General features: G+C 41.5%; 4 protein-coding genes across 6 annotated transcripts; 2 read left to right on the forward strand and 2 right to left on the reverse strand.

Moving 5' to 3' along the window:
• The first annotated feature begins 4,061 nt into the window (after nt 1-4,061).
• prpf38a (pre-mRNA processing factor 38A) lies at nt 4,062-8,599 on the forward strand. Its single transcript, XM_067513955.1, has 10 exons — nt 4,062-4,270; nt 4,764-4,923; nt 5,445-5,566; nt 6,454-6,539; nt 6,621-6,731; nt 7,106-7,212; nt 7,310-7,336; nt 7,432-7,523; nt 7,803-7,851; nt 8,216-8,599. Exons 1-10 carry the CDS (start codon nt 4,141-4,143, stop codon nt 8,259-8,261), a joined length of 930 nt encoding a protein of 309 aa, XP_067370056.1. The 5' UTR covers nt 4,062-4,140; the 3' UTR covers nt 8,262-8,599.
• A 166-nt stretch (nt 8,600-8,765) lies between these two features.
• On the reverse strand, nt 8,766-11,629 carry LOC137131991 (interferon-induced protein with tetratricopeptide repeats 1-like). Its single transcript, XM_067513954.1, has 2 exons — nt 11,235-11,629; nt 8,766-10,796 (listed from the first exon to the last, which is right to left on the reverse strand). Exons 1-2 carry the CDS (start codon nt 11,237-11,239, stop codon nt 9,482-9,484), a joined length of 1,320 nt encoding a protein of 439 aa, XP_067370055.1. The 5' UTR covers nt 11,240-11,629; the 3' UTR covers nt 8,766-9,481.
• A 549-nt stretch (nt 11,630-12,178) lies between these two features.
• On the reverse strand, nt 12,179-14,813 carry LOC137131990 (interferon-induced protein with tetratricopeptide repeats 5-like). Of its 2 annotated transcripts, XM_067513952.1 has the most exons (3): nt 14,682-14,813; nt 13,179-14,335; nt 12,179-12,249 (listed from the first exon to the last, which is right to left on the reverse strand). In XM_067513952.1, exons 1-3 carry the CDS (start codon nt 14,684-14,686, stop codon nt 12,245-12,247), a joined length of 1,167 nt encoding a protein of 388 aa, XP_067370053.1. In that variant the 5' UTR covers nt 14,687-14,813; the 3' UTR covers nt 12,179-12,244. The 2 variants fall into 2 exon arrangements, with proteins under 2 accessions (XP_067370053.1, XP_067370052.1); XM_067513951.1 differs by having other exon boundaries at nt 12,179-14,335.
• A 911-nt stretch (nt 14,814-15,724) lies between these two features.
• trmt1l (tRNA methyltransferase 1-like) lies at nt 15,725-26,303 on the forward strand. Of its 2 annotated transcripts, none has more exons than XM_067513949.1 (16): nt 15,725-15,852; nt 16,798-16,887; nt 17,019-17,081; nt 17,435-17,548; nt 19,369-19,433; nt 20,084-20,240; nt 20,916-21,036; nt 21,131-21,210; nt 21,884-22,148; nt 22,742-22,954; nt 23,054-23,244; nt 24,394-24,460; nt 24,569-24,732; nt 24,817-24,882; nt 25,601-25,727; nt 25,810-26,303. In XM_067513949.1, exons 1-16 carry the CDS (start codon nt 15,792-15,794, stop codon nt 25,991-25,993), a joined length of 2,028 nt encoding a protein of 675 aa, XP_067370050.1. In that variant the 5' UTR covers nt 15,725-15,791; the 3' UTR covers nt 25,994-26,303. The 2 variants fall into 2 exon arrangements, with proteins under 2 accessions (XP_067370050.1, XP_067370051.1); XM_067513950.1 differs by having other exon boundaries at nt 17,438-17,548.
• Nucleotides 26,304-27,743: the final 1,440 nt, after the last annotated feature.

Below are 27,743 nucleotides of genomic sequence, written 5' to 3' on the forward strand. Positions count from 1 at the left end.
TCTTCTTCTTTGTTTCTAAAGGCGGCGAGGAACCAGCGAGTCAAGAGCTTTACCGCCACCTACTGCACCGACACCAAATAAAAGTACAAATACCTGTCTTAAGTAGTAGTACAACTAAAAAATTCTAATTCCAATTCGTATTTCAATTAATTTACTTAAGTTAAAGTACATGTTCTAAAAGTACAAGTACTCCTCTTCTCCACTCTGGCCAGGTTACTAATAGAAACAATGTATTGAAACACTGTTGAAATTGATGCTGTTGATAACATGAATGTACATACTTGTTTCACATGTGCCTCATAAATGAGGTTTCTGGAAACATCTAAAATGCTCAGGTCTTGTTAAGGTTAATTAATGTACAGATTCAAGGAGAAAACCTCATTTCTGACTTCTTCTTCTTCTTCTTTTCCTTTCGGCTGTTCTCTTTCAGGAGTCGCCACAGCGAATCATGTGCCTCCATCTAACTCTATCCTCTGCATCCTCTTCACTCACACCAACTAACTTCATGTCCTCTCTCACTACATCCATAAATGTCCTCTTTGCTCTTCCTCTAGACCTCCTGCCTGGCAGCTCCAACCTCAGCATCCTTCTACCGATATATTCACAGTTTCTCCTCTGAACATGTCCAAACCACCTCAATCTGGCCTCTCTGACTTTATCTCCAACACATCTAACATGATCTGTCCCTCTGATGTCCTCATTCCTGATCCTGTCCATCCTCGTCACTCCCAAACAGAACCTCAACATCTTAAGCTCTGCTACCTCCAGCTCTGCCTCCTGTCTTTTCTTCAGTGCCACAGTCTCTAAGCGGAACAACATCGCTGGTCTCACCACCGTCTTGAACATCTTTCCTTTCATCCTCGCTGATACTCTTTTATCACACAACACACCTGACACTTTTCTCCACCCGTTCCAACCTGCCTGCACTCGCCTCTTCACCTCTTTTCCACACTCACCGTTGCTCTGAACCGTTGACCCTAACTACTTAAAGTCCTGCACCTTCTTCACCTCTGCTCCCTGTAACCTCACCGTTCCACCTGGGTCCCTCTCATTCACACACATGTATTCTGTCTTGCTGCGGCTAAGCTTCATTCCTCTGTTTTCCAGAGCAGACCTCCACCTCTCTAGATTTTCCTCCACCTGCTCCCTGCTCTCACTACAAATAACAATGTCATCTGCAAACATCATAGTCCAGGGAGATTCTTGTCTAACCTCATCTGTCAGTCTGTCCATCACCAGAGCAAACAAGAAGGGGCTCAGAGCCGATCCTTGATGCAGACCCACCTCCACTTTGAACTCCTCTGTCACACCTACAGCACAACTCACCACTGTCTTACAGCTCTCATACATGTCCTGCACCACTCTAACATACTTCTCTGCCACTCCAGACGTCCTCATACAGTACCACAGCTCCTCTCTCGGCACCCTGTCATACGCTTTTTCTAAATCTACGAAGACACAATGCAACTCCCTATGACCCTCTCTGTACTTCTCCATCAGCGTCCTCAAAGCAAATACTGCATCTGTTGTACTCTTTCTAGGCATAAAACCATATTGCTGCTCACAAATGTTCACCTCTGCCCTTAGCCGAGCTTCCACTACTCTTTCCCACAACTTCATTGTGTGACTCATCAGCTTTATTCCTCTGTAGTTGCCACAGCTCTGCGCATCTCCCTTGTTCTTAAAAATTGGTACCAGTACACTTCTCCTCCAGTCCTCAGCATCCTCTCACTCTCCAAGATCTTGTTAAACAAACTAGTCAAAAACTCTACTGCCACCTCTCCTAGACACTTCCATACCTCCACAGGTTTGTCATCAGGACCAACTGCCTTTCCGCTCTTCATCCTCTTCAATGTCCTCCTCACTTCACTCTTACTAATCTTTGCTACTTCCTGCTCCACACCAGTCACCTCTTCTACTCTTCGTTCCCTTTCATTTTCCTCGTTCATCAACTCTTCAAAGTTCTCCTTCCATCTTCCCATCACACTCCTGGCACCTGTCAATACATTTCCATCCTTATCTTTAATCACACTAACCTGCTGCACATCCTTCCCATCTCTATCTCTTTGTCTGGCCAACCTGTACAAATCCACCTCTCCCTCTTTAGTGTCCAACCTAACATACAAGTCCTCATATGCTCTTTGTTTGGCCTTTGCCACCTCTATCTTCACCTTACGCTGTATCTCCCTGTACTCCTGTCTACTCTCTTCAGTCCTCTCAGTGTCCCACTTCTTCTTAGCTAACCTCTTTCTCTGTATACACTCCTGAACTTCCTTGTTCCACCACCAAGTCTCCTTGTCCGCTTTCCTCTTTCCAGATGACACACCGAGTACCCTCCTACCTGTCTCCCTGATCAAATTAGCTGTAGTAGTCCAGTCATCTGGAAGCACCTCCAAACCACCCAGAGTCTGTCTCAGCTCCTCCCTGAAAACTAAACGACATTCTTCCTTTTTCAACTTCCACTACTTCGTCCTCTGCTCTGCCTTAGTCCTCCTTATCTTCCTCACCACCAGCATCATTTTACACACCACCATCCTGTGTTGTCTGGCTACACTCTCCCCTACCAATGCTTTATAGTCACTGATCTCTTTCAGATTACAACGTCTACACAAGATGTAGTCTACCTGAGTGCTTCTCCCTCCGCTCTTATACGTCACCCTATGTTCCTGCCTCTTCTGAAAGAAAGTGTTTACTACAGCCATTTCCATCCTCTTTGCAAAGTCAACCACCATCTGACCTTCTGCGTTCCTGTCCTGAACACCAAACCTGCCCATAACAGTCTCATCACCTCTGTTCCCTTCACCTACATGCCCATTGAAATCTGCACCAATGACAACTCTCTCACCTCTCTGCATCACTTCATCTAACTCACTCCAGAATTTCTCCTTCTCTTCTAACTCACATCCTACCTGTGGGGCATAACCACTCACAACATTGAACATCACCCCTTCAACTTCCAGCTTCAGACTCATCAACCTGTCTGATACTCTTTTCACCTCTAGAACATTCCTCACAAAATCCTCTTTCAATATAACTCCTACTCCATTTCTCTTCCTATCTGACCCATGGTAAAACAACTTGAACCCTGCTCCTAAGCTTCTAGCCTTGCTACCTTTCCACCTGGTCTCCTGGACACACAGTATGTCCACCTTCCTTCTCTGCATCATGTCGATCAACTCTCTAGCCTTCCCTGTCATAGTCCCAACATTCAAAGTCCCTACTGTCAGTCCTACATTCTTAGCTTTCCTCTTCTCTCTCTGCCTACGAACACACCTTCCTCCTCTTCTTCTTCGTCTTCGACCAACAGTAGTCCAATTTCCACCGGTACCCTGTAGGTCAACAGCACCGGTGGCGGTCGTTGTTAACCCGGGCCCCGACCAATCCGGTATGGAAGTCTTTGTCACGATTCGCATGTTTGATTTGACATGTGTTTTACGTCGGATGCCCTTCCTGCCACAACCCTCTGCATTTATCCAGACTTGGGACTGGCACAAGAAGAAACTGGCTTGTGGCCCCTTGTGGTTGCATTAAAACCTCATTTCTGATTATTAACTGTAAAAAATAAAAAATTCACTATTCACTAATCGACCCTTTTAGTTATTAGCAATAGAAATGTTGGAACATTTGAACAGAACATTTGAAAATAAGAAAATGTTTATTTTTGAACCAATTTCACAATGAGATTAATTCCTGGTTTTAAAAAAGAGAAGATAAAAAAAGTTCTCAGATCCCTAGTATCTTAGAGTGGACGAATAATAGCTGCTGTCATGCAACAGTCATAGGACATATTCTATTTGCCATTTCTGTGTCTCATTTTCTGGCACTAATAAGAAATACTCAGATTACTCAGATACAATTAAACTGGATGTATTATTACCACAGTGCAGAAACACCCTGTTCCAACTACAAGACCTGCATTAAAGACCTTAGACTTCTTAGTGAATAAACATATCTAATAACTCAGATAGTTAAAAAAAAACACACTTGCTTTATCCGTAATAACGCAGCAATCCTACGATCATGTTTGACATTTTTTTCTTTTATTTGTGACCCGGAAGTGTTATTTTCGTTTCCGGTGGCGGTAGCGTTCTGTAGCTGTTTGTGTTTGTGCTAGCATAAAGCGATACCACATTTTTGGCGATGGCAAACAGAACGGTTAAAGATGCAAACAGTATTCATGGCACTAATCCGCAGTATCTGGTGGAGAAAATCATCCGGACTCGAATCTACGAATCTAAATACTGGAAGGAGGAGTGCTTCGGTCTCACCGGTCAGTAGCACGTTAGCCCTTTAGCCAGTGAGATAACGTCGGTTATTTCCTGTCGATAAATGTTTGCTAACTCATCGACAACTTGGGTTTCAAACAATCCTTTTTTTTTTAAGTCAGCGTTAACAGAACTCATAATCCGAAATTACGAAAGTATTACCAGAGGGTTACAAAAAATCCGTTTTAAGTGTTTGTGTCATTGCAACGTCCAGAGATGTTGAGCTCACACACACGATGAGCGGCTGAAACCCGTGAGTGTGTGTTTGTGTTTTAGCTGAAAAATGAACCGCTCTTCAGTTATTTACTGGATATATGACACCGAATGATTGAAAATGTACATGGCTTGCAAAATACCTTTGTCCTCATATTGTTTTTAACTTTTGTTCTAATTCCCATTCTCCCTTTGTCAGTAAGAGATTTTAATGCTACAGCACAAGTTGTCATTTCACAGTGACGGTAAATGTGAACGATGTCAGTGTTGTGTTCTCATTCACAGCTGAGCTGGTTGTTGACAAAGCCATGGAGCTGAAATTTGTTGGAGGAGTTTACGGCGGGAACATCAAACCAACTCCTTTCCTCTGCCTCACGCTGAAGATGCTGCAGATTCAACCAGAGAAAGACATCATTGTTGAGTTCATAAAAAATGAGGATTTTAAGTGAGTTGTCACATATTCATAGGATAAAATGTGAAAAGTGAATGTTTCCATCAGCACCAGCGTCATCACAACCACCGGACCACAACATATGGTCACTTTGTATGTATGTGGCCAAACCAATGGTTACGTAAATTACCTGGTTAAAATCACTTCTCTCCCATAGCAGATCTCTTAACTGCCATGTAACAGGAAGCTCAATTACTGTGACCAGATTTGGGAGATTTCCCCTGCTACAGTCTGTCTTGTATACATGTAACCAGGTTTATAATTCACTTTTTACAAGTTCACATATGCAGACAGGGAAGGTACTGGACTGGAGTGTCTGAATTTAAAAAAGTAAAAGAAATTATAAAAGTTAAAATTATCAAAGTCAAATTATTATTTATTAGCATTAGTATTTGTTAAAGTGATACGGTTCCATTTTAACCTAAGATGGCAACCGGAAGTTTTAAGCACCTGCTTAATCTGAGAATGCTGTACCTTTTCTCACCTTTTAGCCTTTTTCTTCCATCTTTTCTAAGATATGTTCGTCTACTCGGAGCAATGTACATGAGATTAACTGGGACTGCAGTGGATTGTTACAAATACCTTGAGCCTCTGTACAATGACTACAGAAAGGTCAAGGGTCAGAACAGAAATGGAGGTGAGTTTTAAAAGTCTGTGTGAATTTTCAAGTTGTACCGTATATCTGTAGGCTGTACAGACTCAAAAAGGCTAGATTTCCCTGTGTTCTCTCTTCGACTCGGCTATTTGAATGGACTAAGATAAAACTTCAGGTGGCATTTGGTGAGGTGTCCGAGCACTGACGAGACTCTGATTTAGTTGTAGATTTACAGTTGGAGCTATAACAAAACGAGTCCGTCAACAGAAAACGTATTCCAATAGTTTTAGTTTTAGTAATTTGTCTTAGCCAAAATATCAAACGTCCTCAGGATTAGGCTTCTTGAATCTGATTTTAGATGAGGCTTTTCTAGGTTCCACTTTTGTGTGCAGTTGTGAAACACCAAACCCATTTGTAGAAAAGTTGGGACACTGTTTAAAAAGCCAAGAGAGAGAATTAAATGATATTAGTAAGAAACTGTCAGTACTAAATCACGTAGATGGTAAATGGTACAAGACAACATATCAAAAGTTTAACCATTGAAATCAATGATGATCAATCAATGGAGAAGTTACATCACGTCGTGTTAACTGTTGTGGGATGCAGGTGCCATCTTGTGATCTATGCAGTCTGTTTCCTGATGCCTGCTACACGGGTTAGAATAGGTTGCCTGCATATCTTTAGCTAAATAGCTGTTTAAACCTTTCAAATTTAGGTAGGTAAGGCAGCAATGCTTTTTAGATTACCACAGAAAGTCGGAACACAGATTCCAACTCACCAACAGGGAGGCAGGGGGAACCTCACAAGATGAGGTCAACGTGCCCGAACAGTTAATACAGCGACAACAAAAACTATTTTTAGTTGTAGCCCCAGATACACTAAAACACTCCAGTTGCCAACATATGTCTTTATTTTTCCCCCTTATTCAGAGTTCGAATTGATGCATGTGGATGAGTTCATTGATGATCTTCTTCATGCAGAGAGGATGTGTGACATCATTCTGCCCCGGCTTCAGGTATGTTAACATCGTGTTTATGTTCAGAGTTTGGTTCACTTGCCCAACACGCTGATGTTTCTTTGTGTGTGCTTATTACAGAAAAGGCAAGTCCTGGAAGAGGCTGAGATGTTGGATCCACGGATCAGCGCTCTAGAAGAAGACCTGGATGAGGTGGAGAGCAGTGAAGACGAGGACGAGGACGATGAGAAGGTAAGAGAACCTTGTTTCCTGAGTAATCTGATCTGCTGTGGAGTGAATAAAGTGCTTTTAGACATCTTGTTTCACAAATGGCAGTTTGTTGTTTGTTGGCTATAGTGACAAACTGAATTGGTCAGCATGGTAAAATTCACCTTTTTCCACCTTCAACCTCTTGGGTCTCTGAGGCTTGATCTGCCCAGTAGGCCCATTCGATATTCTGCACACAGACAGAGAAACAGTCAAGGAAGTAAAACAGGTTTTGAACGGTGATGTCTGAAAACTGTCGCCTTAACAGACGGGCAAATCCACTTCTGAAAAAGTACTTTCAGAACTAATTTGTGGTCCCTTTAATGGTCTTTGAAATTTCTTGTTTTCTCCACCTCTAGATGGAGAGACCCCAGACCCCTGAACCCCACAGACGTGGTTACCGTGACAACGACAGACCTCGCCGCTCTCCGTCACCTCGGTACAGACGGAGCCGCTCACCTCGACGGTTTGTGTTTTAATTATATTTCCATCTACCTACGGAAACCGCTGGAAAATGCAAATTTTCTCCTAATAATAATGGATGTGGTTTTATTTCCTTCCAGGAGGAGCAGGTCTCCGAAAAGGCGAAGGTATGTCTGCTTCTGTATGTAATGACTACTTTAAACGGAAAAGCTCACAGTTCATTCTGAATAGATTTTTGATTTGTGTTGCTGTCTTTACTCAGTCCGTCACCCCGGAGAGAGCGCCATCGCAGCAAGAGCCCTCGCCGTCACCGCAGCAGATCCAGAGACAGACGCCACCGCTCCAAATCCCCAGGTAAACAAAGAGACACCAGCTCTGTCACGTAGGGATCAAAACTGTTAGACAGATTTTTTTCGGTCATGGTCTTGACGTTGTGTCTGATCAAAATTCACTGTTTGTTCTTTAAACACACTTTCATTGTTTACATATGTTAAAATTCCAATGTTGTTTAGTTTTGTTTTTTTCACAAACTTTTTTCTAATGTCATGTAAGAAAGGCAAAAACTTGGTGTACGTGCTTATGTTGGATAATGGTCGACTCTCATTCTGACATCTGCTTATTGTTGTGAACCAGGTCACCACAGAAGCCACAGACATCGCAGCCACTCAAAGACCCCAGAGAGGTGAGTGTTAACATTCATGTAAACACATTTTACATCAGCTCACCTGGTTGGAACAATTTCCTATTTTCCAAACGTTGTATGATGCAGTTTTAGAGTGTCAGTGCTGATATGACAGTAATCCCTTTTTCTTATCCCTATCATCTTATTTTAAAATATAAAAAGTTTCTCTCTGTTAAAGGATTTTTTCTCTTTTAACAAAAGAAACCAAAGTTACTAAATGTCAAGCACATGAACCAGTTAACAGTTTGAACATAAAGCCTGTACTTACATTTTTAATTTGTTCGATGCCACGTACAGTAGCTTAAGTCTCTCAGTGTTATTACTCTGTCCATTTAAAATCCCTTTGTTTTCTGTTACATCACAGGAGTTCAAAAAAGAGCCACAAGAAGAGTCGAAGAGGAAATGAGTGATCCCCATCCCTTTTTATACCTTCCTTTTTTTACCTCCAAACTGTCGGATATATTTGCTCTAAGTCTTGTGAGTTTTTCTTTTTCTTTTTTTTTTTTCTTTTAAAAGGGCAAGTAATTTTTTTTTTATATTGTTCCATTGCCCTCCGTGTAATATGTTGCAAATGTAAACCCGGGTCTCTGCAGCATTGATGTAGAGAGTCTAATCACTCTGTGGTTCAAACCCCTTTGACAGAAAAACCTCGGAATACTTTTCAAATAATTATGGTTATAACACTTTTGGCTATGTGTAAATATAGAAAATATGTTCCTGTATGTTAATGAGTTTCATTTGTCTCACAAATAAAGACCCTGACTCATAAGTTTTGTTGTGGAAGTTTAATTGAGAAAAATTAGAATTTACAATTTATGTTCTGTTCTGATGAGGGAACTTTGTCAAAACACAACATGGTGAAATATGACACCTGTAGTCACAGCTTTGTGCAATAAGACAACAACACAATAATATATTTATAATGAATTAATATTTACTTGACTTAAATTATGCTTGTTTTATTTTTATTTTCAAGGACCCCAGAATACCTCCTGATGATTACATTAGTACAAGAACAGGTTTGAAGGAAATATTGTGAAACATCAGGCAAGTAAAATAAACTTTTGCCAGAACTTTTCCGAAATCTTTGGACAAATGCTTTGACTAGATTTCAAAGCTGTCACTTGTGCACATTCCTAGTCTAGATAATGACTATTGTGCACAACACACACGCATCCAAACATGAAAATCATTAGGTTTTACATCAGGTTAATCATTAACATAAGTTTATTATTTTTTACTACAAATTGTATATAGAGTTTACTATGTATAAAGGTTTTACATAAACTATGCTTAGAAAAAGGGAATACAACAAGAATATACCAACTAGAAATGCTGCTCAGCCTGTGATGGGATGCTTTGATTGAGTATACAAGTGGCCATGTCGCAGCAAAGAAGGAGAAATTACTACAGACCACTATCTAGATGTTATTGTGTTTTGTTACTGTGACCAAATGGCTCCACTAACTTGGCTAGAAAATGTAAAGACCTTCATTTAAAGGACAAAATACTGATATTTTTATTTTGTGTTATCTTTCCAATATTTTCAAGTTTTCTTAATATGTACACTTTTACTGGGTAATGTAATAACTCATTTGCTCTGGACTTAGAGCTGGTGCTGTTAAAAACATTAATGCTTTATATCTAAAATCCTAAGAAACTCGTCTACCCTTCCCGCCATTCGGCGCTGGCTTCTCGCTTCAATCCTCTCCAGGGTTTCAATGCTGTTGTCTTGAAAGAAGGATTTGTGTGGTATCGCTACTGCCTTCTTGTGATACTGTATTGACCTCCGGTGGTCGCGCCGATCAAAGTGTAAATACTTTGCATACTGGTTGTAAAGCATCTGTCTTTCTCCAGGTTCCAGATCACTCTCCAGCAGCTCCTGGTACATCTCCTCAGCTTGTCCCAGGCCATCTTTCGACTTTGCGTAAATATTTGCAAGGTCTATTTTCTTCAAAATTGAAACATGATGGTAAAGAGAAATGACCTCCTTAAGGAGACTGATGGCTCTGTCAATCATGCTTTGCTGTGGACTGTCCCTGTAAAAAATGATCCTCCATTTGTAGCAGAGTGCAGCACATCTCTTCAGATAACGTTCATCTGGATGATGTTTCAGAGCCTCCTCTGCCAAATCAACGGCGTCATCAGCAGAGATGTAGTGTCTGTAAATCCTAAGTAGTGCTTTTATTCCACTGTAGCTGCTGACAGGATTCCTCAAAACCTTAACTGCCAACTCACGTGCTTCATGTTTGATTCTTTCTCCTTTCTTAGCAAGTTGTTCAAGGAAGTGAACAGCAAGGTACAAGTTCTCTGGATCCTGTTCCTTGGCCTTTCTCATCTTCTCCAAGTTATCAGCATCCACTCCTTCGTTGCTGTGTGTAAAACCCTTCACTAACCCTATGGCGTGGCTGGTCCGCCACTCCACCATGTCCGGCCGCATCCTGATGGCTCTTTCAAAGTGATCTCTAGCCAGTAGCCTTTTGTTTTCATTGAACTTCATCAGGGTCCAGGCTTTTTCAGCGTAGATCTCAGGGTGCAGCTCCTCCTGGGATGGAGATGGGTATTTATTCATCAGGGCGTCCACCTTTGACAGGTAAGCCTGACTCTCCGCTTCTTGTCCCAGGTGGTGGTGCAGCCAAGCCTGGTTCCCGTAGTTCACCATCAACCAGGGTCCCTCATCTGAGGCTGCTTTTCTCATCTGGTGGAAGCCCTCTGCAGCCCTGCGGAAGAAACTCTGGGCGTCTTCAGTGAGCCCCAGTTTGTAGTGGATGAACCCCTGCAGGTTGTAAATGTGACACAGCCAGCTGTTACCCTCATCTGCACCAATGTCCACCAACTTGTCCCTTAAACGGAAAAACTTGGACCTGCCGCAGTCGATGTCCCAGGTGAAGTGGCACTGCAGGGCCTCCAGTTTGGACTCCATTGGTGTTTGACTCTGAGCAGCACTGATTTCAAAACACAAAATCAATAGGTCAGTAGTTGCTCTGAGCTTGGATGTGTTTGGATAAAGACTGTTCCTCACAAGAAAAGAGAGCTGAGTAGGCAAGAAATTCAGTCAGCATTCAGCTGATGGCAAAAGAATATTAGGAGGAAAGGAACTGAGTTAGGAAGTGAGGAAATGGAAGGAGGGGAGAAGCATGTACTGACCAAAAATGAGACTTGGAAATGAAAAAAGGGGGGAAGAAAAGATGTGCACACAGTCATGAGGAGAAATGTGTGATTAAATGAAAATAAAATGAAATACGTGAAAAATAGAAAACAGCTGATCATCAGAACTATGACAAGGAGGGAAACAACAGGCAAATCAAGAAAAATAAGGAAATTATAAGGAAAAGAGGAGGCAGCAGTACACACACGTTATTACCGGTGCAGCTGCTACTCACCTCATAATGTGACTGTTTCCTTCAGCAGTTCTCTTAATATTAGTTCGTTTGAAGATTTGTGCAGGTTTGGGTTCGCTGTTGCTGGTCCAAGGTCTGTCCTGCTGTTTACGTGTAAAATATGTGATTGTGACAACAGATCAGATTCCTGACTGAGATTCTTATAGGTGGAGCATCACGTGAACTAAAAGGAGCCGCGAACAAACGGGAGTTCGCTGCAGCGGCGCCCAAACTGAAGCGACGGTGCGTCCGTGCGAGCGGAAAAGCTGAAGGAAGCTCAGTCCATTTATGTTAGGAGAAACCACACCGCATACGAGAGAAGCTGCAAGAAAAACACTGAAATTTTGAGAGATCATGTGGAATTTTGAGCCCCGTGAGAAGATTCGCGAGAACCAAGCGAAGCGGAAAGGCTTCGTGTTTGCAGCTCGGCGACTCTTAGGTTTCGTTTCCCCTGATTAGAAACTGGACACTGGACAAAAACAAAAGTCATCACTCAGCAGTTACTCCCTTAAGTTTCTATTCAGGTAATTTAAAGTCTTAAATCGTTTTTTGTTTTTTTTTTGGTTAAGCTTTAATGTCAGTTCAGTTTTACTTTGTCATATTACACAATTACAACCTAAACACGAGCAAAACATTGTTATATTACAAACCGTCTTCTACCACAGGCTCAGCACATAAAGATTCTGTCATTAAACACAATTCAAGTTTCTTAAAGTCACTAATCCACAAAAACCCATCAGAAATTATGTCCGTTGTATAAAAAGCACAGCCCTCATTTAAATGAACAATAGTGAATAAATGGACCTGAACCAAACACATGGGGTCTTTGCCTTTTAGCTCCATTGTTTCACACAAGGCTTTACACTAAAGTTGTCTTTTATCAAACAATATGTACAAACTTCAGGTTTACAGCACACTTCTTTTGCCCCCCAACAGCTTCAGCTGTGCTGTTCCATCCAGTCTCCGTAACCGCGTGTCCTGTTTATGGCCATGTGTTCAGTGGCACTGACAGCTCAAACTGAGAAAACACATGCAACAGAAAACAAAAAAAATAAATAAACAACTTCAGCAATTTGACAACAGAGACGCAGCTTTAATCTAAATGTCCGTCCCTTTTTAGTGTCTCCCAGATGTTTCCAGGGGACGTTATAAAAAGGAATAATATACATCAGAGATAACCATGGAGGTTTCAGGCAATTTCCAGGCTCTTTAAAGGCCTCCTCTAAGTGTTGTCCCTCTCTGTCGAAAATGAAGCATTTCAATAAGACGAATATCCTCTTTTCTTTTTACAAATGAATGTATAATTAATACATAATAATTAATAATGTATAATATTAGCATAAATGCGATGATTTTTTTATTTTGACGTTACGCTGAATTTGTGATGGAGCACAAAGTATGCATTGTTTTTCTTAAGAGAAGCTTGATGGGAAGTAGCAGTTCTGCTGTGAGAAGGTCAACACTCTGCACAGATACAGTCGATTCTATTTATCAGCATCCTCCCTCTTGGGTAACTGTAGGAAACTCCCTGCATGTTGAAGGACACAGCTGCAAGGTGCAGTGTAAGAGTGTAACAAGTGTAAAATACCAACGTGTCCATGTTTTCTCCAGAGCATTGAAAATGAGATTTTTTCCTGCTCTTGGTTTGTTCATGTAAGTGACAGTGTTAGGCACAGAATTTAATGACTTTTAATGGAAATGCCCATAAAAGGCTTAATTACTGTAGTCCCAACGTGTATGCTGTCAGATACTACAGTATGTACAATAGATTTCATATGATTGTGGATGACAGCTTTTGCTGCTGAGCCAGAAACTCCTCTATGTCTCCACACAGAAAGGTCCTGTTTCTGTCTTTAATCCTCTCCAGAACTCTGATGCTATTGCTTCGAAAAAAGGATTGTTGTGGTATCTCTGCTGCCTTCATGTGATATTTTATTGAACCCTTACCGTCGTGTTGATCGAAGTTTAAGTATTTTGCATAATGATTGTAAAGCATCTGTCTGTCTGCAGGTTCCAGATCACTCTCCAGCAGCTCCTGGTACATCCTCTCGGCTTGTTCCAGGCCATCTTTCGACTTTGCGTAAATGTTTGCAAGGTCTATTTTCTTCACAAGTGAAGAATGAGGGTAAAGAGAAATCACCTCCTTATGCAGAATGATGGCTCTGTCAATCATGCTTTTGTCTGAGCTCTGACTGTCCCTGAAATAAATGATCCTCCATTTGTAGCAGAGTGCAACACATCTCTTCAGATAACGTTCATCTGGATGTTGTTTCAGAGCCTCCTCAGCTAAATCAATGGCCTCATTAGCTGAGATATATTTCATAAAAACCATAAGTAGTGCTTTCATTCCACTGTAGCTGCTGACAGGATTCCTCAAAACCTTAATGGCCAACTCACGTGCTTCATGTTTGATATTCTCTCCTTTCTTAGCCAGTTGATTTAGGTACTGTACAGCGAGGTACAAGTTCTCTGGATGCTGTTCCTTGGCCTTTCTTATTTTTTCCAAGATGTCAGTGTGCGACCCTGTGTTGCCGTCGCTAAAGCCATGCAACAATGCTAAGGTGTGACTGGTCCCCCACTCCACCATGTCCGGCTGCATCCTGATGGCTCTCTCAAAGTAATCTACGACCAGCGCCTTTGTGTATCTGCTGAACTTCATCAGGGTCCAGGCTTTTTCAGCGTAGATCTCAGGGTGCAGCTCCTCCTGGGATGGAGATGGGTATTTATTCATCAGGGCGTCCACCTTTGACAGGTAAGCCTGACTCTCCGCTTCTTGTCCCAGGTGGTGGTGCAGCCAAGCCTGGTTCCCGTAGTTCACCATCAACCAGGGTCCCTCATCTGAGGCTGCTTTTCTCATCTGGTGGAAGCCCTCTGCAGCCCTGCTGAAGAAACTCTGGGCGTCTTCAGTGAGCCCCAGTTTGTAGTGGATGAACCCCTGCAGGTTGTAAATGTGACCCAGCCAGCTGTTACCCTCATCGGCCACAATGTCCTCCAACTTGTCCGTGAAACGAAAAAGCGTGGCCCTGCTAAGGTTGATGCCCCAGGTGAAGTGGCACTGCAGGGCCTCCAGTTTGGACTCCATTGGTGTTTGACTCTTAGCAGCACTGATGGAAAATAGTAAAAGGTGAAAAACAATGTTGGGAAATAATAAATTACGTTTGCATTGTTAGATAATGGTCATCTCGTTTGGGGAGAAGGACAATTTAGTACAGAGTATAAGACTGAAGGAAAAGAAAGGAGGAAAAAAGCAGTTATGAGTGTGCAATAGACAGTGCACAATAGGTAGGAAAGGAAGAAGGAGGCAGGAAAGTGGAGTAAGTTGCATTGTTTGGATATGAAGGAATTAGGGAGGAGAGAAGACAGAAAGGGAGGATGGAGTAGGAGATATTTCTGTCAATTAAATATACATGAAAACTCTTCGTATTTATACACTTTGAAATGCAAACTCACCTCATTATCAAGTGTGTTCTTACTCCTCTCTATGTTTTTAATGGGTATTCCAGCTTCTGCTTCTCTGTGTCTGCTGTGGATGTTGAGCACAGGTCTTTGCATGAGCACTCTGAAGCCAAGACGCTTTTTAAAGGGGCAGAGTCTATTTCAGCTCTGACTTTCATTTGTCATCAACCGAAACCAGAAGTCCTCATCCACTGATCACCGACAACATTAACACCACCTGGTGCTTTTAATGTGACTCCCCAAATTAGTGTCCTTTGTAAGGACACTTACCATAAAATGCATGTCTTTGGACTGTGGGAGGAAAACCACACAAACACTGGGAGAACACGCAAACTCCACACAGAAAGGCTAGATGTGCTGTGTTAGTGGTTGTTGTTGGCCTTGTTTCTGTGTGTCCGAGTGCTTTTACTGTAAGTATGTGTAAGGGCGATGCCAGCTGTTGCGCCAGGCCATTATCATGGGTTGGCCTGCAGAGGCCAGTAGAGCCCACACCCCACCGGAAAAGGAGGAGATCTGAGCTTTTTGACAAAGACATTAACATGGTCAGTGACAGTAATTTAATTCAATTGGATTTATGACCTAGAAGAGGTCAGAAGTTGAAATCTTTCTTCCTCATTTTATATGTCAGAAAGTCATGTGACCTAATTAGTGTTAATGTAGACCTATTATTTCCATAAAAATATAACAGATTTCTGGTGCATTATATCAGATCTTTCTGTTAATCTGTGTAACAAAATGAATAATATTTTGTAAATATAATATTAAATTTAAGTGGTGGGTATGAAGAGCAGGAGTTGACCAGGAGCCATCTGCAATATAACTACAACTGCTGACACCAGGTTCCCGTTTGAGCACCACTGTATAGTCACAGGTTTCTTATTAAATATTAAACATTTATGTTAGAAATAAAGGCTTATGTTCAACAACAAAAAACCTTTTCTCGTTTTGTATTTGTTAAGATTTTAACTGTAACACACTTTTTAACTTCATCATCATCAAACCAAACGTCACCAATATTCACCAATAGTTTACGTATAAAGACTACGCACGCTACGTAACGTAGTAACGACCAATCGCTTCCTGCGTGTGTCGTTGTAGTTCGTAATGGCGGAGCTCAAGGAGGCGGATGCTACTCAGCTACACCAGGAGGACGTTAATATTAAACGTATGTAAAGTGCAGCAGTTTGTCGATTTTTTTGTGTGATTTCAGGGCCGTAAAGTGCAGCAAAAACTGCCGTTCAGTGGTTGTCGGCGCTGTGCGGTGAATTCACGAAGATTTCGAGTTCGTAACTGCTGAACTAAACAAGGGCCTCACCATGGAGCTCCGTCGTAGGACCTAAATAGTCAACAACAACGGCGACAAAAGGGCTAGTGCTAATGGTAGCTCAGCTGCGGTCGTTACCAATTACCTACATTAGTGGAAACGGATTCGTAGACTCTTTGACAGAGCGTTGCGTTCATGTTGAAGCACACTTTAGCATTTCGCGGTCTCCTCACGGAGCTGCACATCAGGGCCGCTCGGTTTGGACTCTCCGAACTGTCCCGTTTTCTAACGGTTACACGTCCACGGAGCCGCTGCCCACAGCACAACACGGTGCCAGCGTCTCCTCACTGGGGCAGGAAACCGTCCGGGACTAGATGTGATGTGAACTTAATTTGGGACGTTTTATTTCGTCATTTAACAGTTAAAACTACATTTGCTGCAGATGAAGTTTGAAATTAAGTAAAAATTGTAATTGTAATTAATCAGCTAAAACAGTCAAACTCATATGAGTCAGATAGTTCATGTCTTTATGTTGCGGTATTGAACACTTCTTACAACTGTGGTTTTAAATGTCTGCTAGTATCTGATGTGTGTCATTTACTCCTTAACTATTACCTGTATGTTTTAATAAATATTAAATATCGAAAGCAAATATAACCTCAGTTGACCTGTAAACTGGACATCTTTTGGTTTTAGCCTTATGGTCAAACAGAACAAGACACTTGTGATGGATATTTCTCAGAATTGTATTAATGAAACACAGGCTTCTTCATGCACGAATCTCACTGGACTCGTTGTAAAACCTGCAGCTGTCAGAATGGTTTTCTTTCCTTCTTGCGTCTGCAGGTGGTGAAGCTGGTGACCAGGATGCAGAACAGGCTGTGAAGACTGAAGCTGCTGCAGATAATGATGCTAAACCCTCCACCACAACTACTGGTAATTGAATAACCGCTGCAAACCTGAGTTTAAACGACCTAATGCTTCTTATGGAGGAATATCAACAGGATGCAGGTTTACAGAACACATTTTCTGACAATGTAGTAAGTTTTCCCTTTTCCTGCAAACAGAGAGACACATCTCCATCCAGACTAAAGTGGAGGGCCTCGAGATGCTCGTCGACCTCAACGGTGGTAAGTTCAGTTCGTAACATGTTCATTGTTCTTCTCTTCATTTTTGGTTCTAATTTTCTGACAAAGAAGGAGAATTGGAAATTTTCCTTGGAATTGTAAAAAAAAAAACCTATTCATTCTATGTGTCTGAGTTAACACTTTTTGCTGCTCTTTATATTATTTTAGCTGACAGCAAAAACGATGTCTTTGCATTTTAAAGACAAAAAAGAATTGGCTTTAGGAAACAGCATTACAATTGGTACAATTTCTGACTTTTAAAAATACACAAATGTCCACTAATTAATATAGAAACTGAATCAGGAACTGAATTAATAATAGAATAACTCAGTGATTTTTGCGTTGTTACTCCTCAGCAGGACGTAAATCGTGTCCTCTGTGTCCAGAGGAGAAGTTTAAAGCCTGCTACAGCTACAAACTGAGACGACACCTGCAGAACCTCCACTGGAAAGTTTATGTGGAGTTTGAAGGTAGGACATCATCACTCGTCAGCGTTCGTTCTCTGCATCAGATCTTAAACATGTTGCCGGAAGTTGCTCAATCTTGATAGAAGCGGCATGTTTTCTTAGCAGTATATTGTATCCATTCAAACTATCAAACAGTTATTGGTGATAGCTTCATAAAATCTTGCTTTTAATCCTTTCAGATTGTTGCAGGCGGTGGTGGAAAAAAAGTGCGATTTTAAAAAAAGAAAAAAAAAATTAAGTTACTGTACCTGCAGTGTAGAAAGGTTTAACTGTTGGTTAAACACAGCAACACACGAACAAACACACATTCTAATAACATAAAGAACAATTAAATGAAATGACATAAGTAAAACCAGAGTTCCTGTTCAGGTTTTGTGCTGCCAGCTCCCACAATATCAATACAAAGATGCTATGTCCAAAGAAACAGTCCAATATAAGAGAACAACAGATTACAAAAGTTGCAGCAGGTTCATCTCAAAGTCAGTCCCACTGACATCAAATATTGTTTGCTTACATAAATGGAAATGCTGCAATGGCCAGTGAATACTTTGTACTTTGTACTTGTATTTGGTAACAATGAGCCTTATAGAAGCAGAACCTGCTAACTAGACATCATAAAACTACAATGTAGCACATGAATCTTATCCAAAGTCTCTGGTAGCTTTCATTTAAAATTGTAAGCGTCTGGACTCCCTTGCGTTAAAGGCATCTATGGTATCATCAAATGATACCTGCCTATAAACCTCATGAAAGCTGCACCTGAGGACTTGGACCAGCTTTTCATCATGACTATAGCAACATGATAAATATAAGGTATTGATCCCACAGCAGGGAAATTCACTCATTAAGCAGCTCAAAGGAACGGTATCAAGTTCAAAGATTGAAAAGTGGAATATACAGTGTGTATCCAAAAGCATTTATGCTGACAAAGCACTGCAGGGCATAATTTAAACCTTCTGAATGACTTACTGTGATTGAAATTTACTGTATATACAGTAGAATACAGGGAACACTTAATTTTATCTAAAATATCTTTGTTAAAATTCATTTTCACATTATCAGCCAATTTCTAGATCACTTCATAGTAATAATTATATCTTGATCTTTAGTCTATTCAGCTTTTAGGCTACAGCAGTCCAATGCTGACATTTGCTTTAAGAGAAATAACCCACTTTCTTCCAACTTTAACCTGTTTCTGTACCTACGACTGCAGCAGCATGACAAATGGTTATAGCAGCTAGAGTAGAATCTGATATTAGCATTTTTTATTTAGCTGGAAACTGCATGTTATAAACTGTTTCAAACAGTTTTCTCTATTTGTCTGTCCAGCACCGTGATTATATCAGTGAGGACTGGCTCCATAACAGAACCTCCTGTCTGCACTACAGTTAAGCTACAGTCTGTGCAGTAAACAAATTAACGGGATCAAAACACCTAAAGTAATTAATGAGGTTGACGTGTCGCCGCACCCTTAACATGTACTCAGTTACTTTCCACCATTGGTTGCAGCTTGTATTACTTTGACTTTTAGCTGTTAGTTGACCGAGAAAATAAGCAGCTTCAAAACGTTAACTTTGAGTGTTTTTTAGTATTTGTGCTATTTTTATAGACTTTAGAGTAAATGTATATACTGTAATGCTATGGATAAGACTTACAGAGAGTGCACACATAAGACCAGCACATCTCTGGAACATCTGGAAAAGTATACCCAGTTAAAATATGTTCCAGATGTGTAAAGCTATAGAAAGTTTGTATGACAGGAAATCATCAAATCCTGATTGAAACACATTAACTGCTGATCTTTGACCCATGATGTTAAACAGGTCAGAGGATGTGTATCTGCCACCTGCCCTGCAGAAACCTGAAGCCCAGTCTCAGTGGAGATCAGGTGAGGTGTCCGACACAGATCACGTTTAGTCTCAACCCTGTGGCTTCATACAGACTCACTACAGACAGAGTTCTTATCGAGCACCTTGCAGTTTCTTTTGTCTCTCAGTCTGCAGGATAAATTCACGCTGCTGTCTCACTTTACGCTGCGGCTCCTACTGTTTCTTACTAATTTACTTGACTGTTTGGTGCTAATTGAAAGGAAATGTTGAGTTAAAACTGATTAATGCATATACTTCATTTATTGTTGTGGTATGTTTTGAGGCATTTTTGCTTTTATTTCCACGCTTGTAAGAGAAGAGCTGGACAGGAAAGATAATAGAGATGAAGAGAATGAAATACCAATAAAAATTTTCAGTTCAAATTCAGTTTATTTTTAAATCATTGTTAAGACTGCATGAAACATTTAATAGGAATTCTCAAAATCTTACTACAGATTAGGAAGAGATTGCAGTTTGTGATGCAGTGAATGACCCTGCTGATAATTAGTATCACATAAACATGAGCTCACATAGAGGCCTGAGTCAGTTCCCACGACCTGTAAAATAAAGTGTTACTGTCATAAAAACTGTAGCTGAAGCTCCTTTGTTTCCTTCTTTTAGAGATAAATTGAGTATATTTCATGTTTTGTTTTGCATGAACACCTTCCAGGTGTCGGGGAGACACGTTGCTCACTACCATTGTGTGGTGTGTTCTGTCACCATCGCCCGAAAGACCGACATGATCAGTCACCTGAAGCGCCACGTCAACAAAGGAGAGACTGAGGCCAGCTACTCCGTTACCTCAGATGTGCCATTTGAAGAGCCAGGTGAATGATGTGTCCCTCACATCATTTCACACTGACTAGACGTTGTCTGGAGCTTTTTATCACTGGCATGCTAGTATTTGATAAACATGGGTTTCACTGGTTTTAAAAGCTGCATGTTGGTCAAACTTACTTGGTGACATGGTGTAACTGGTTGTGGTCACAGTTTCTAGATAAGTGGTCATTCATCCAACCTTTCATTTATTATCTGGAATTGCTTATCATCTTTAGTGTCTTGGGGGTTGGAGCTTATCCCAGCCATCATTGAGGGAAAGGGGATTTGAACGGAGCGTTGACTGAAGTTTCCAAAAATGAATACATGATTCAATAAATTCAAAGATTTTTAACTTTAGTCAACAAATTCCAAAAAAAAACGTTATTTTAATTTTAGCTCATTGCAGTGTGTTTTAGGGTGTGAAGTAAGCTAAGAGACCCCATCTACTAGAAAAGGGTGGACAAATGTCCAGCTTAGTTACCTTAAGGCTAAACTGGCTTATTTGTAATTCACACAAAAAAAAACAGCAGCTGTGTGCAGTGAATTTTTATTTATGCTAATAATGACTTAATCAATCATCAAATGTTTTTGATACGTTTTTTTAATTTCTATTGTTAGATTAACAAAACATACGTCTTTATAGTTATAAGATAGACCAGTAATATGGACTAATGTGTCCGCAGCTCCATCCGGTCAGGCCTATGAAATCATGAAAGAACTTGGAACGAACGTCCAGCTCCTCCCGAATCACACCACCCCGCAGAAGAGCGACACCTACTTCAACCGCAAGATGAAGACCAACAGGTGGGCACGGACAGGACATGAGTTCTCACACACCTGTTTCCAGGTGTTTGCTCTGAGTACAAACCTGCATCTACACAGTGTGTTTCTGTCTTAGGCAGCTGGTGTTCTGTTCACTTGCTGTTCTGGCTGAAGAGCGAAGCCCACTCGAGTGTCTGGATGCTTTTGGAGCCACAGGTGAGGCTGTAGAGATTTACTGTGATAACAAAGCAGCACTGGACTTTCATGTATGTGAAACGACGGCTTATTTGTAAGACGGCATTTTTTTTTAAATGAAGGGAAAAACTATGAGTGTAGCCTGAAATGAATCCTATCAGGAGGATGTTAGCATGCTGCTTAAACAAATGCGATTGATTCCTTTACCCAGTCTGTTCGCTTCTGATCAATTTTCAAAATTTCCTATGATTTCTGAGGATTTTTGTGTCGTTCACTAGTTTTCAAACTCTTTATGCAAAGTATCCAGCTGTAATGTGATGTCGCAGCTCAAAAATTGTTGATGTATGATTTCTTTAGGGGATCAAATCAGGTAATTTAGTGATTACGTGATTGGGCATTTTTTACCAGACAAGTGTGAGATGGTTTATGAGAAATGCAGTGTTCACATTACAAGAGGTCCAGGGGGTCCTGAAAACTGTAAACGTCTTTATATCTAAGCTCTATCTAATTTTATTTTTCATAGCTCATGAGCTGCTTGCTAACTTTGTGTGCATATGCTTAATTAGTGGGATTTAATGTCACGTCAAAGAGAACAGAGACCCCACCCCAACGCTAGTTGAAAGCCTAAATGTACATCGTGCTTCAGTTCAGTCCACTGTAGAACACAAATCTCCACCTCTGTGTTTCCTCTAAGGGATAATGGGCCTCCAGTGGGCAAAGCACCTTCGTAATGCAGTGAAAGTGACCATAACAGACATCAGCGACACATGCATCAAAATGATCAAGGAGAACTGCGAGCTCAACCGCATCAGGGTGGAAGGAAGCCCACGGGGCTCCCGGGCGCCTGAGGGGAGCAGCAGCAGCAGCGACGGCGACGGCGACGGCGATGGAGTTGCTACAGTGGAGGTCGCCAAGATGGACGCCAACGTCATCATGCACCTTCGTCCCTTTGATTACATGTTAGTGTTGTAATCCGATTATTCTGAGAGCTTTATTATTATAACTCTTTCTAACACGTGAAAGATTTAATTCATTTTCAGAACAATGATTTAGTCTTTACTGTATAATGGCTGGTTTGGGCCTCAATACTGTTTTTCAAAAAAATATCTATTCACACCACAGCAGAATGATCCTTTAAGCACTTAGGAAATGCCACAGTAGTAGCTGCCTGAGTCTGATTAGTGTAACAGAAATTAGGTTAACTAACTATGAAATAAGCATATTTTTACATTATTTAACATTTTCCTAATAACGATATGACCTGCTGAGGCTGTGACTGTGGCTCAAATGTAACATGAGTTTCTGAAACTCTATTTACTGTTTCAACCAATGAACTGAATTTTTTATCTTTGGGCAGCTTCATCCTTTATTTTTAATTCTTTTAAGAGTCAAGAAATTGTTTAGTATTTGCCCCACTGACAGATTTCTGTCTTAATGCTATATTTCTATCGTTTGCACCATATTTGCTTATGCTTGAGAGGTTTTGCATTCTGTATCATAAAACACACATCTTTTTAATTGAATCTGGCACTTTATCTTTTGAATCCTTCAGCCACTTGGATCCATTTGGTACAGCGGTGAACTACCTGGACGCCGCCTTCAGAAACGTCCGTAACCTGGGCATCATCTCCGTGACGTCCACAGACACCGGCTCCTTGTACGCCAAGTCTCCCAACGTCACCCTGCGTCACTACGGCTGCCACATCGTACGAACAGAGTACTACAAAGAGCTGGCTGCGCGCATGGTCGTTGCCACCGTCGCCAGGTAGAACTTCGAAACGTGTGTGTGTGTGTCCTGTCAGATGTGGAAATTCCCATGACAATTAAATCCTGATTCCTGGCTGCGTGTTTGTGTTCGGTCCAGAGCGGCTGCTCGTTGTAACAAAGGCATCGAGGTGCTGCTGGCAGTGGCACTGGAGCATTTCGTCCTGGTGGTGGTGAGAGTCCTCAGAGGTCCCACGCAGGCTGATGAGTCGGCCAAGAAGTTACGAAAACTGGTCCACTGTCAGTGGTGTGAGGAGAGAGTCTTCCTCAAACTAGGAAACATGGTGGATGGTGAGTGCAGCCGAGGTGTGTGTGTGTGTGTGTGTGTGTGTGTGTGTGTGTGTGTGTGTGTGTGTGTGTGTGTGTGTGTGTGTGATAAGATGACGTGATAAAAACATCTGCCAAATGATAAATGTAATAAAAATTCATCTAACTCCTCCTTTAAATTATTTCGGCCATAACAACATATGAGATCATGATTGTAGAGGTGGTCTTACTCGAATCTGACACTCCAGCAAAACTTTCCCTCCAAAGATCGTTGTTTGACGAACATTAAACATTTATTGTACTTGCTTCTCCACTTAGCCGATGACGGTTTAAGTACAGTAATCCCATCGTGTCACGTCGGCTCCCTTCAGTAGCTTCTTTCCGCAAACTTAAAAGATAAACTACAAAGGCAAACTATCTAAGCTGTATGATGTCACTAATGACATCATCAGTACGCAGAAACATAACACAACACATATTACAGTACAGTTCACAATACACACTACATAAAACAAAAACCTAAACTGAGGAAACCCTTGGTTGGCTCATGCAATGATAATGCACAACATTTTTATTTCAAATTGTTTTCCTACCAGGCTCACTATGAATGTACGAGTACTCACCTAAAATGCACCGATCACTTGTTAAATCCTGCACATTGCTGCGACCTTAGTTTTTTTTGCAGTCGCAATTTTAACACGTAATTTTAATCATAACCTACATTAGAGTGTTAGACGGTGTCTGCGGCTGCAGCAGCTCCTGATTGGAATGGATATTTAACTTTATATATATATGTTGTCTACAAGGAATAGTTTAATAATAGACTTGCACCAAGATAGTATTCAAGTCATTAGTTTCTACTAAACATCTTGGACTTTGCAATATATCGACTCTTGCTGTGTAAGCAGAGATTTTGCACAGATATTCTATTATTTGTCTGTTAATTTCCCGCCACATACAGACAGTTTATTATTGTTGAGCCAATGCAATGAAATGTCGTAAAAATGGGCACTTTTGTTATTTCAAGAAAAATAAAGTTATCTATCTATTATTGGCAAAGTCTTGACGCTTGCTGTAGTATCTGTTGCTCAACCTGCTTTATTTAAACTGAAGATGAGCGCAGGAAGCTAACGACAGAAAACTAAATCCCGTTCTTTCCTGTGTTTCTTCCAGACACGCTGCCCTGTAACTGTCATGGGAGTCTGCCTGGAAAGACGGCAGTGCAGCTGGGACCGTTGTGGTAAAACATCTACAGACACACGTCACCGCGAATAAATCCTACGTTATTGTTGATGTGGTCTGAGCTCGTCAGATGTCATGTACATAGAGGTCCCTGTGCTGTGTTTAGGTCCGGTCCTCTCTTTAACACGGGCTTCCTGAGGAGGATGCTGTCAGCCGCGGTGCAACACAGCATGGACGACATTCAGCCTCTCGTCAAAACTCTGATCTGCGAGTCTGAGTGCACCACCCTCAAGTCTTTAGTCCACGGGTCGTCGGCTCTCACCAACCAGGGTAAATGTCTGATTTCCCGCTAATCGTCTATTGTGATGTTTTGTCGCACAAACTTGTTCACAGAACTTTGTGTTTTCTGCACAGTGGAGTGTGGAGTTGTCATTAAGACCTTACAGAGCGGAGAGGAGTCGGGTCCTGCTGATCAGTCTGGTCAGTCACATTGTTTTATAAACCTTATGGATTTAGATAAGATTTAGTGCCAGTTTCTATCAGATTCCACACTGATATTTGTAAATTGTGATGATACTGTGATACAAACTAGAATCCACATCACATAAAAAACAACACTCTATGAAGGCACATTGTACATACTCGTAATATTCTTATAGTTCCTGGTGAGATTACATTTGCCCTATTTCGGCTTTTCTTTCTTTACATGAAGCGTGTGTCCACAGGTTTTTAACTCTGTAAATTACACAAAATACTATGTGAGGACGAGGAAGCTGGTAAAGCCTACAACTCCCTTCATCCACATCTGCTGTAAATACTGTAGCTCTCATTTCGCCCTCTGGGGGGCAGTATAGCCAAAATGTGTTGTTAAACTTAGATTTCCTCCTTTTTATGCTCCAAAAAAACCAAATCCCCCACACAGACAGTTCGACCTACTGTCTATCTGCTTGTTCCCACACTGAAGCCACAAGATGCCAGGACTCCTGACATCTGATGTTAAAGGCTGCACCATTATAGAACAGATCCAATCCCAGCTCTCTTCTGCTATATTTAGTGTCTTTAGAAACTCTCCACTAGGTTTTAAAATAAAGTTCTATGGTCAAAACAACGTGAGCTTAGTTCAAACAATGTACCACGTTTGACACAAATCCCTCCCAGTGTAGTTTTCTGTTCAGGTCTAATTGTTGTTTTTCTGCAGGGAAGAGAAAGACCGGAGAGGAGTCTGGGAATGTAGTAAAGAAGTTGAAGTCCGATGCACCTCTGGAACATCCACCTTTCTACTACAGCATCCACCGCCACAGCATCCGAGGCATGAACATGCCCAAGTGAGTGACCCTCATCCTCTTTCCCTCTGGGCTTCAAATCCCAGAAATACAAAACACCAAACCTCATTATTTCTCTGTATAGGTTAAACAAGTTCCTGCAGTACCTGACGGAGGCCGGCTTCAGGGTGAGTCGGACGCACTTTGACCCAACGGGGGTTCGAACGGACGGCACGCTAGTACAGTTTAAATCTGTCCTCACCAAGTACAGCGTCCCCACGTGCACCACCGCCACTCAGACCAGTGTGAGCGCAGAGAAAACGATGTGAGAACATCTGGGAGGAAACATGCCGCCTGCTCTCGGCCTCAGTTCGACTCCACCGCTGCTTCTTCAAATCTAAACAAAGTTCTGACTGCACTGATATCTACAGACTGCTTTCATTTGCTTTTTGAATCAAACCAAAACACGTGTGAATGTAGAATTTTATTAAAACTGCGAACCAACCCTACAGCACAGATGGATAAAATATATTCACTTTGTTCGAAGATTTGTATTGTACAAGTATTTCATTCTTTTCTAGTTCATTTATTTTTGTGCTTCTCTTGTCTTATACAATCATAATAAATTCTTTCTATAGAGGTTGACCTACTGTGAGCTTCTGTTGGCGAAGAAACAGGAAGTCAGCTCTTGACTTTGTCATTTTACATGAATTGAAGCAAATGTTTACAGTAAACAGAAGTATGTAAAGTCCAAAAGAGGCCAAAAGCTTTTTGCTCCTATCATGAAGCTGCTAAACCCGAGACGCTAGAGCCCATAACGCATGTAAATAAAAACTACATCACTCCACGTATGGGTGTAGAGGCAGTCGTACTCCCATCCGGTGGTCCAACAATCATCCACACAAGAGAGCCGTTGTATGAAGAAGACTGAACATTTATTGAATTCCACGTTTCTCAGCTCAGCCGATGACGGAGTAATTCTACAGTACACGTTTGCTGCCATGAACCTTTTTATCACAAAAATAAGGCCGAACTTTCATCTGCACTCAAAACTGCAGTCACCAAGCCGCTTCTTAAAAAGAAAAACACCTGAAACCTGGTTGGCACCTGACATCTGTCATCTCTCCTAAACGCAGGACATTCCTCTCTCATCTACAGTCCCCAACCTTGGTGTGAGCCTGGACCCTCAGCTAACATTCAGTAACCTGTGTAAATCATCTTTTGTCCACCTCAAAAACATTGCTAAACTCCCAGTTCCAATCTCAACCTTTCCGATGCAGAAAAGCTCGTCCATGCCACGGCAACCTGGAGACCCACCAACACTCTGAGACGAAGACTCATCCACTCGAAAGACCAAACATAGCGTATGCAGTCCAGTGCAGTGAGGAGTGTTCAGAGCTCTACAATGGAGAAACCAAACAGCCTCTACACAAGAAGATGGCCCAGCACCGGAGAAGCAACCTACACCTGAAGGACAAAGGACACTCATTTGAAGATGACAATGTCCACATTTTGGACGGAGAAGACAGATGGTATGAGAGAGTAATATATGACGCTGTTTATGTTCTCATGGAGAATCCTTCTCTCAGCAGAAGAGGAGGCCTCAGGCTCAACCTGTCTCCCATTTTTCCATCCATCCCCAGGAAGTTCAAGACCACTTCACACATCCACCTAACTATCTCCATCTTAGGGGTTCAGGGAGTTGGGGATGTAATCTTGATGACTCCACCCTGTTCCCACCTCCCACCCTAACCAGCTTATTCAGGCCAGGGTGGAACAAAGGCTACTCTGGAGGAAATAACTGGGTTCACAAGCCACTTTTATTCAGACTGAAGAAGCTGCTTGGATAAGTACGTAACGTTACTAACCAAGGAAAAGACAGAAGTCCAGTTGACATGAGTCAACCTTCAGATAACCAAACCTTGATGACTGAGAATCTAACTTTCAGCAACTTTCTATATACTTTGTTTCTACGCCAACTGCTTAAAAAAACTTAAAAGGTAAAGTTTAAAGGCAGTTGTCTGACGTCACTAACGACATCAAATAGAATTATACATATGCTTCTTAAAAGACCTAACC

This window comes from Channa argus, chromosome 8 (assembly GCF_033026475.1).
Source record: "Channa argus isolate prfri chromosome 8, Channa argus male v1.0, whole genome shotgun sequence".
Taxonomy (NCBI): domain Eukaryota; kingdom Metazoa; phylum Chordata; class Actinopteri; order Anabantiformes; family Channidae; genus Channa; species Channa argus.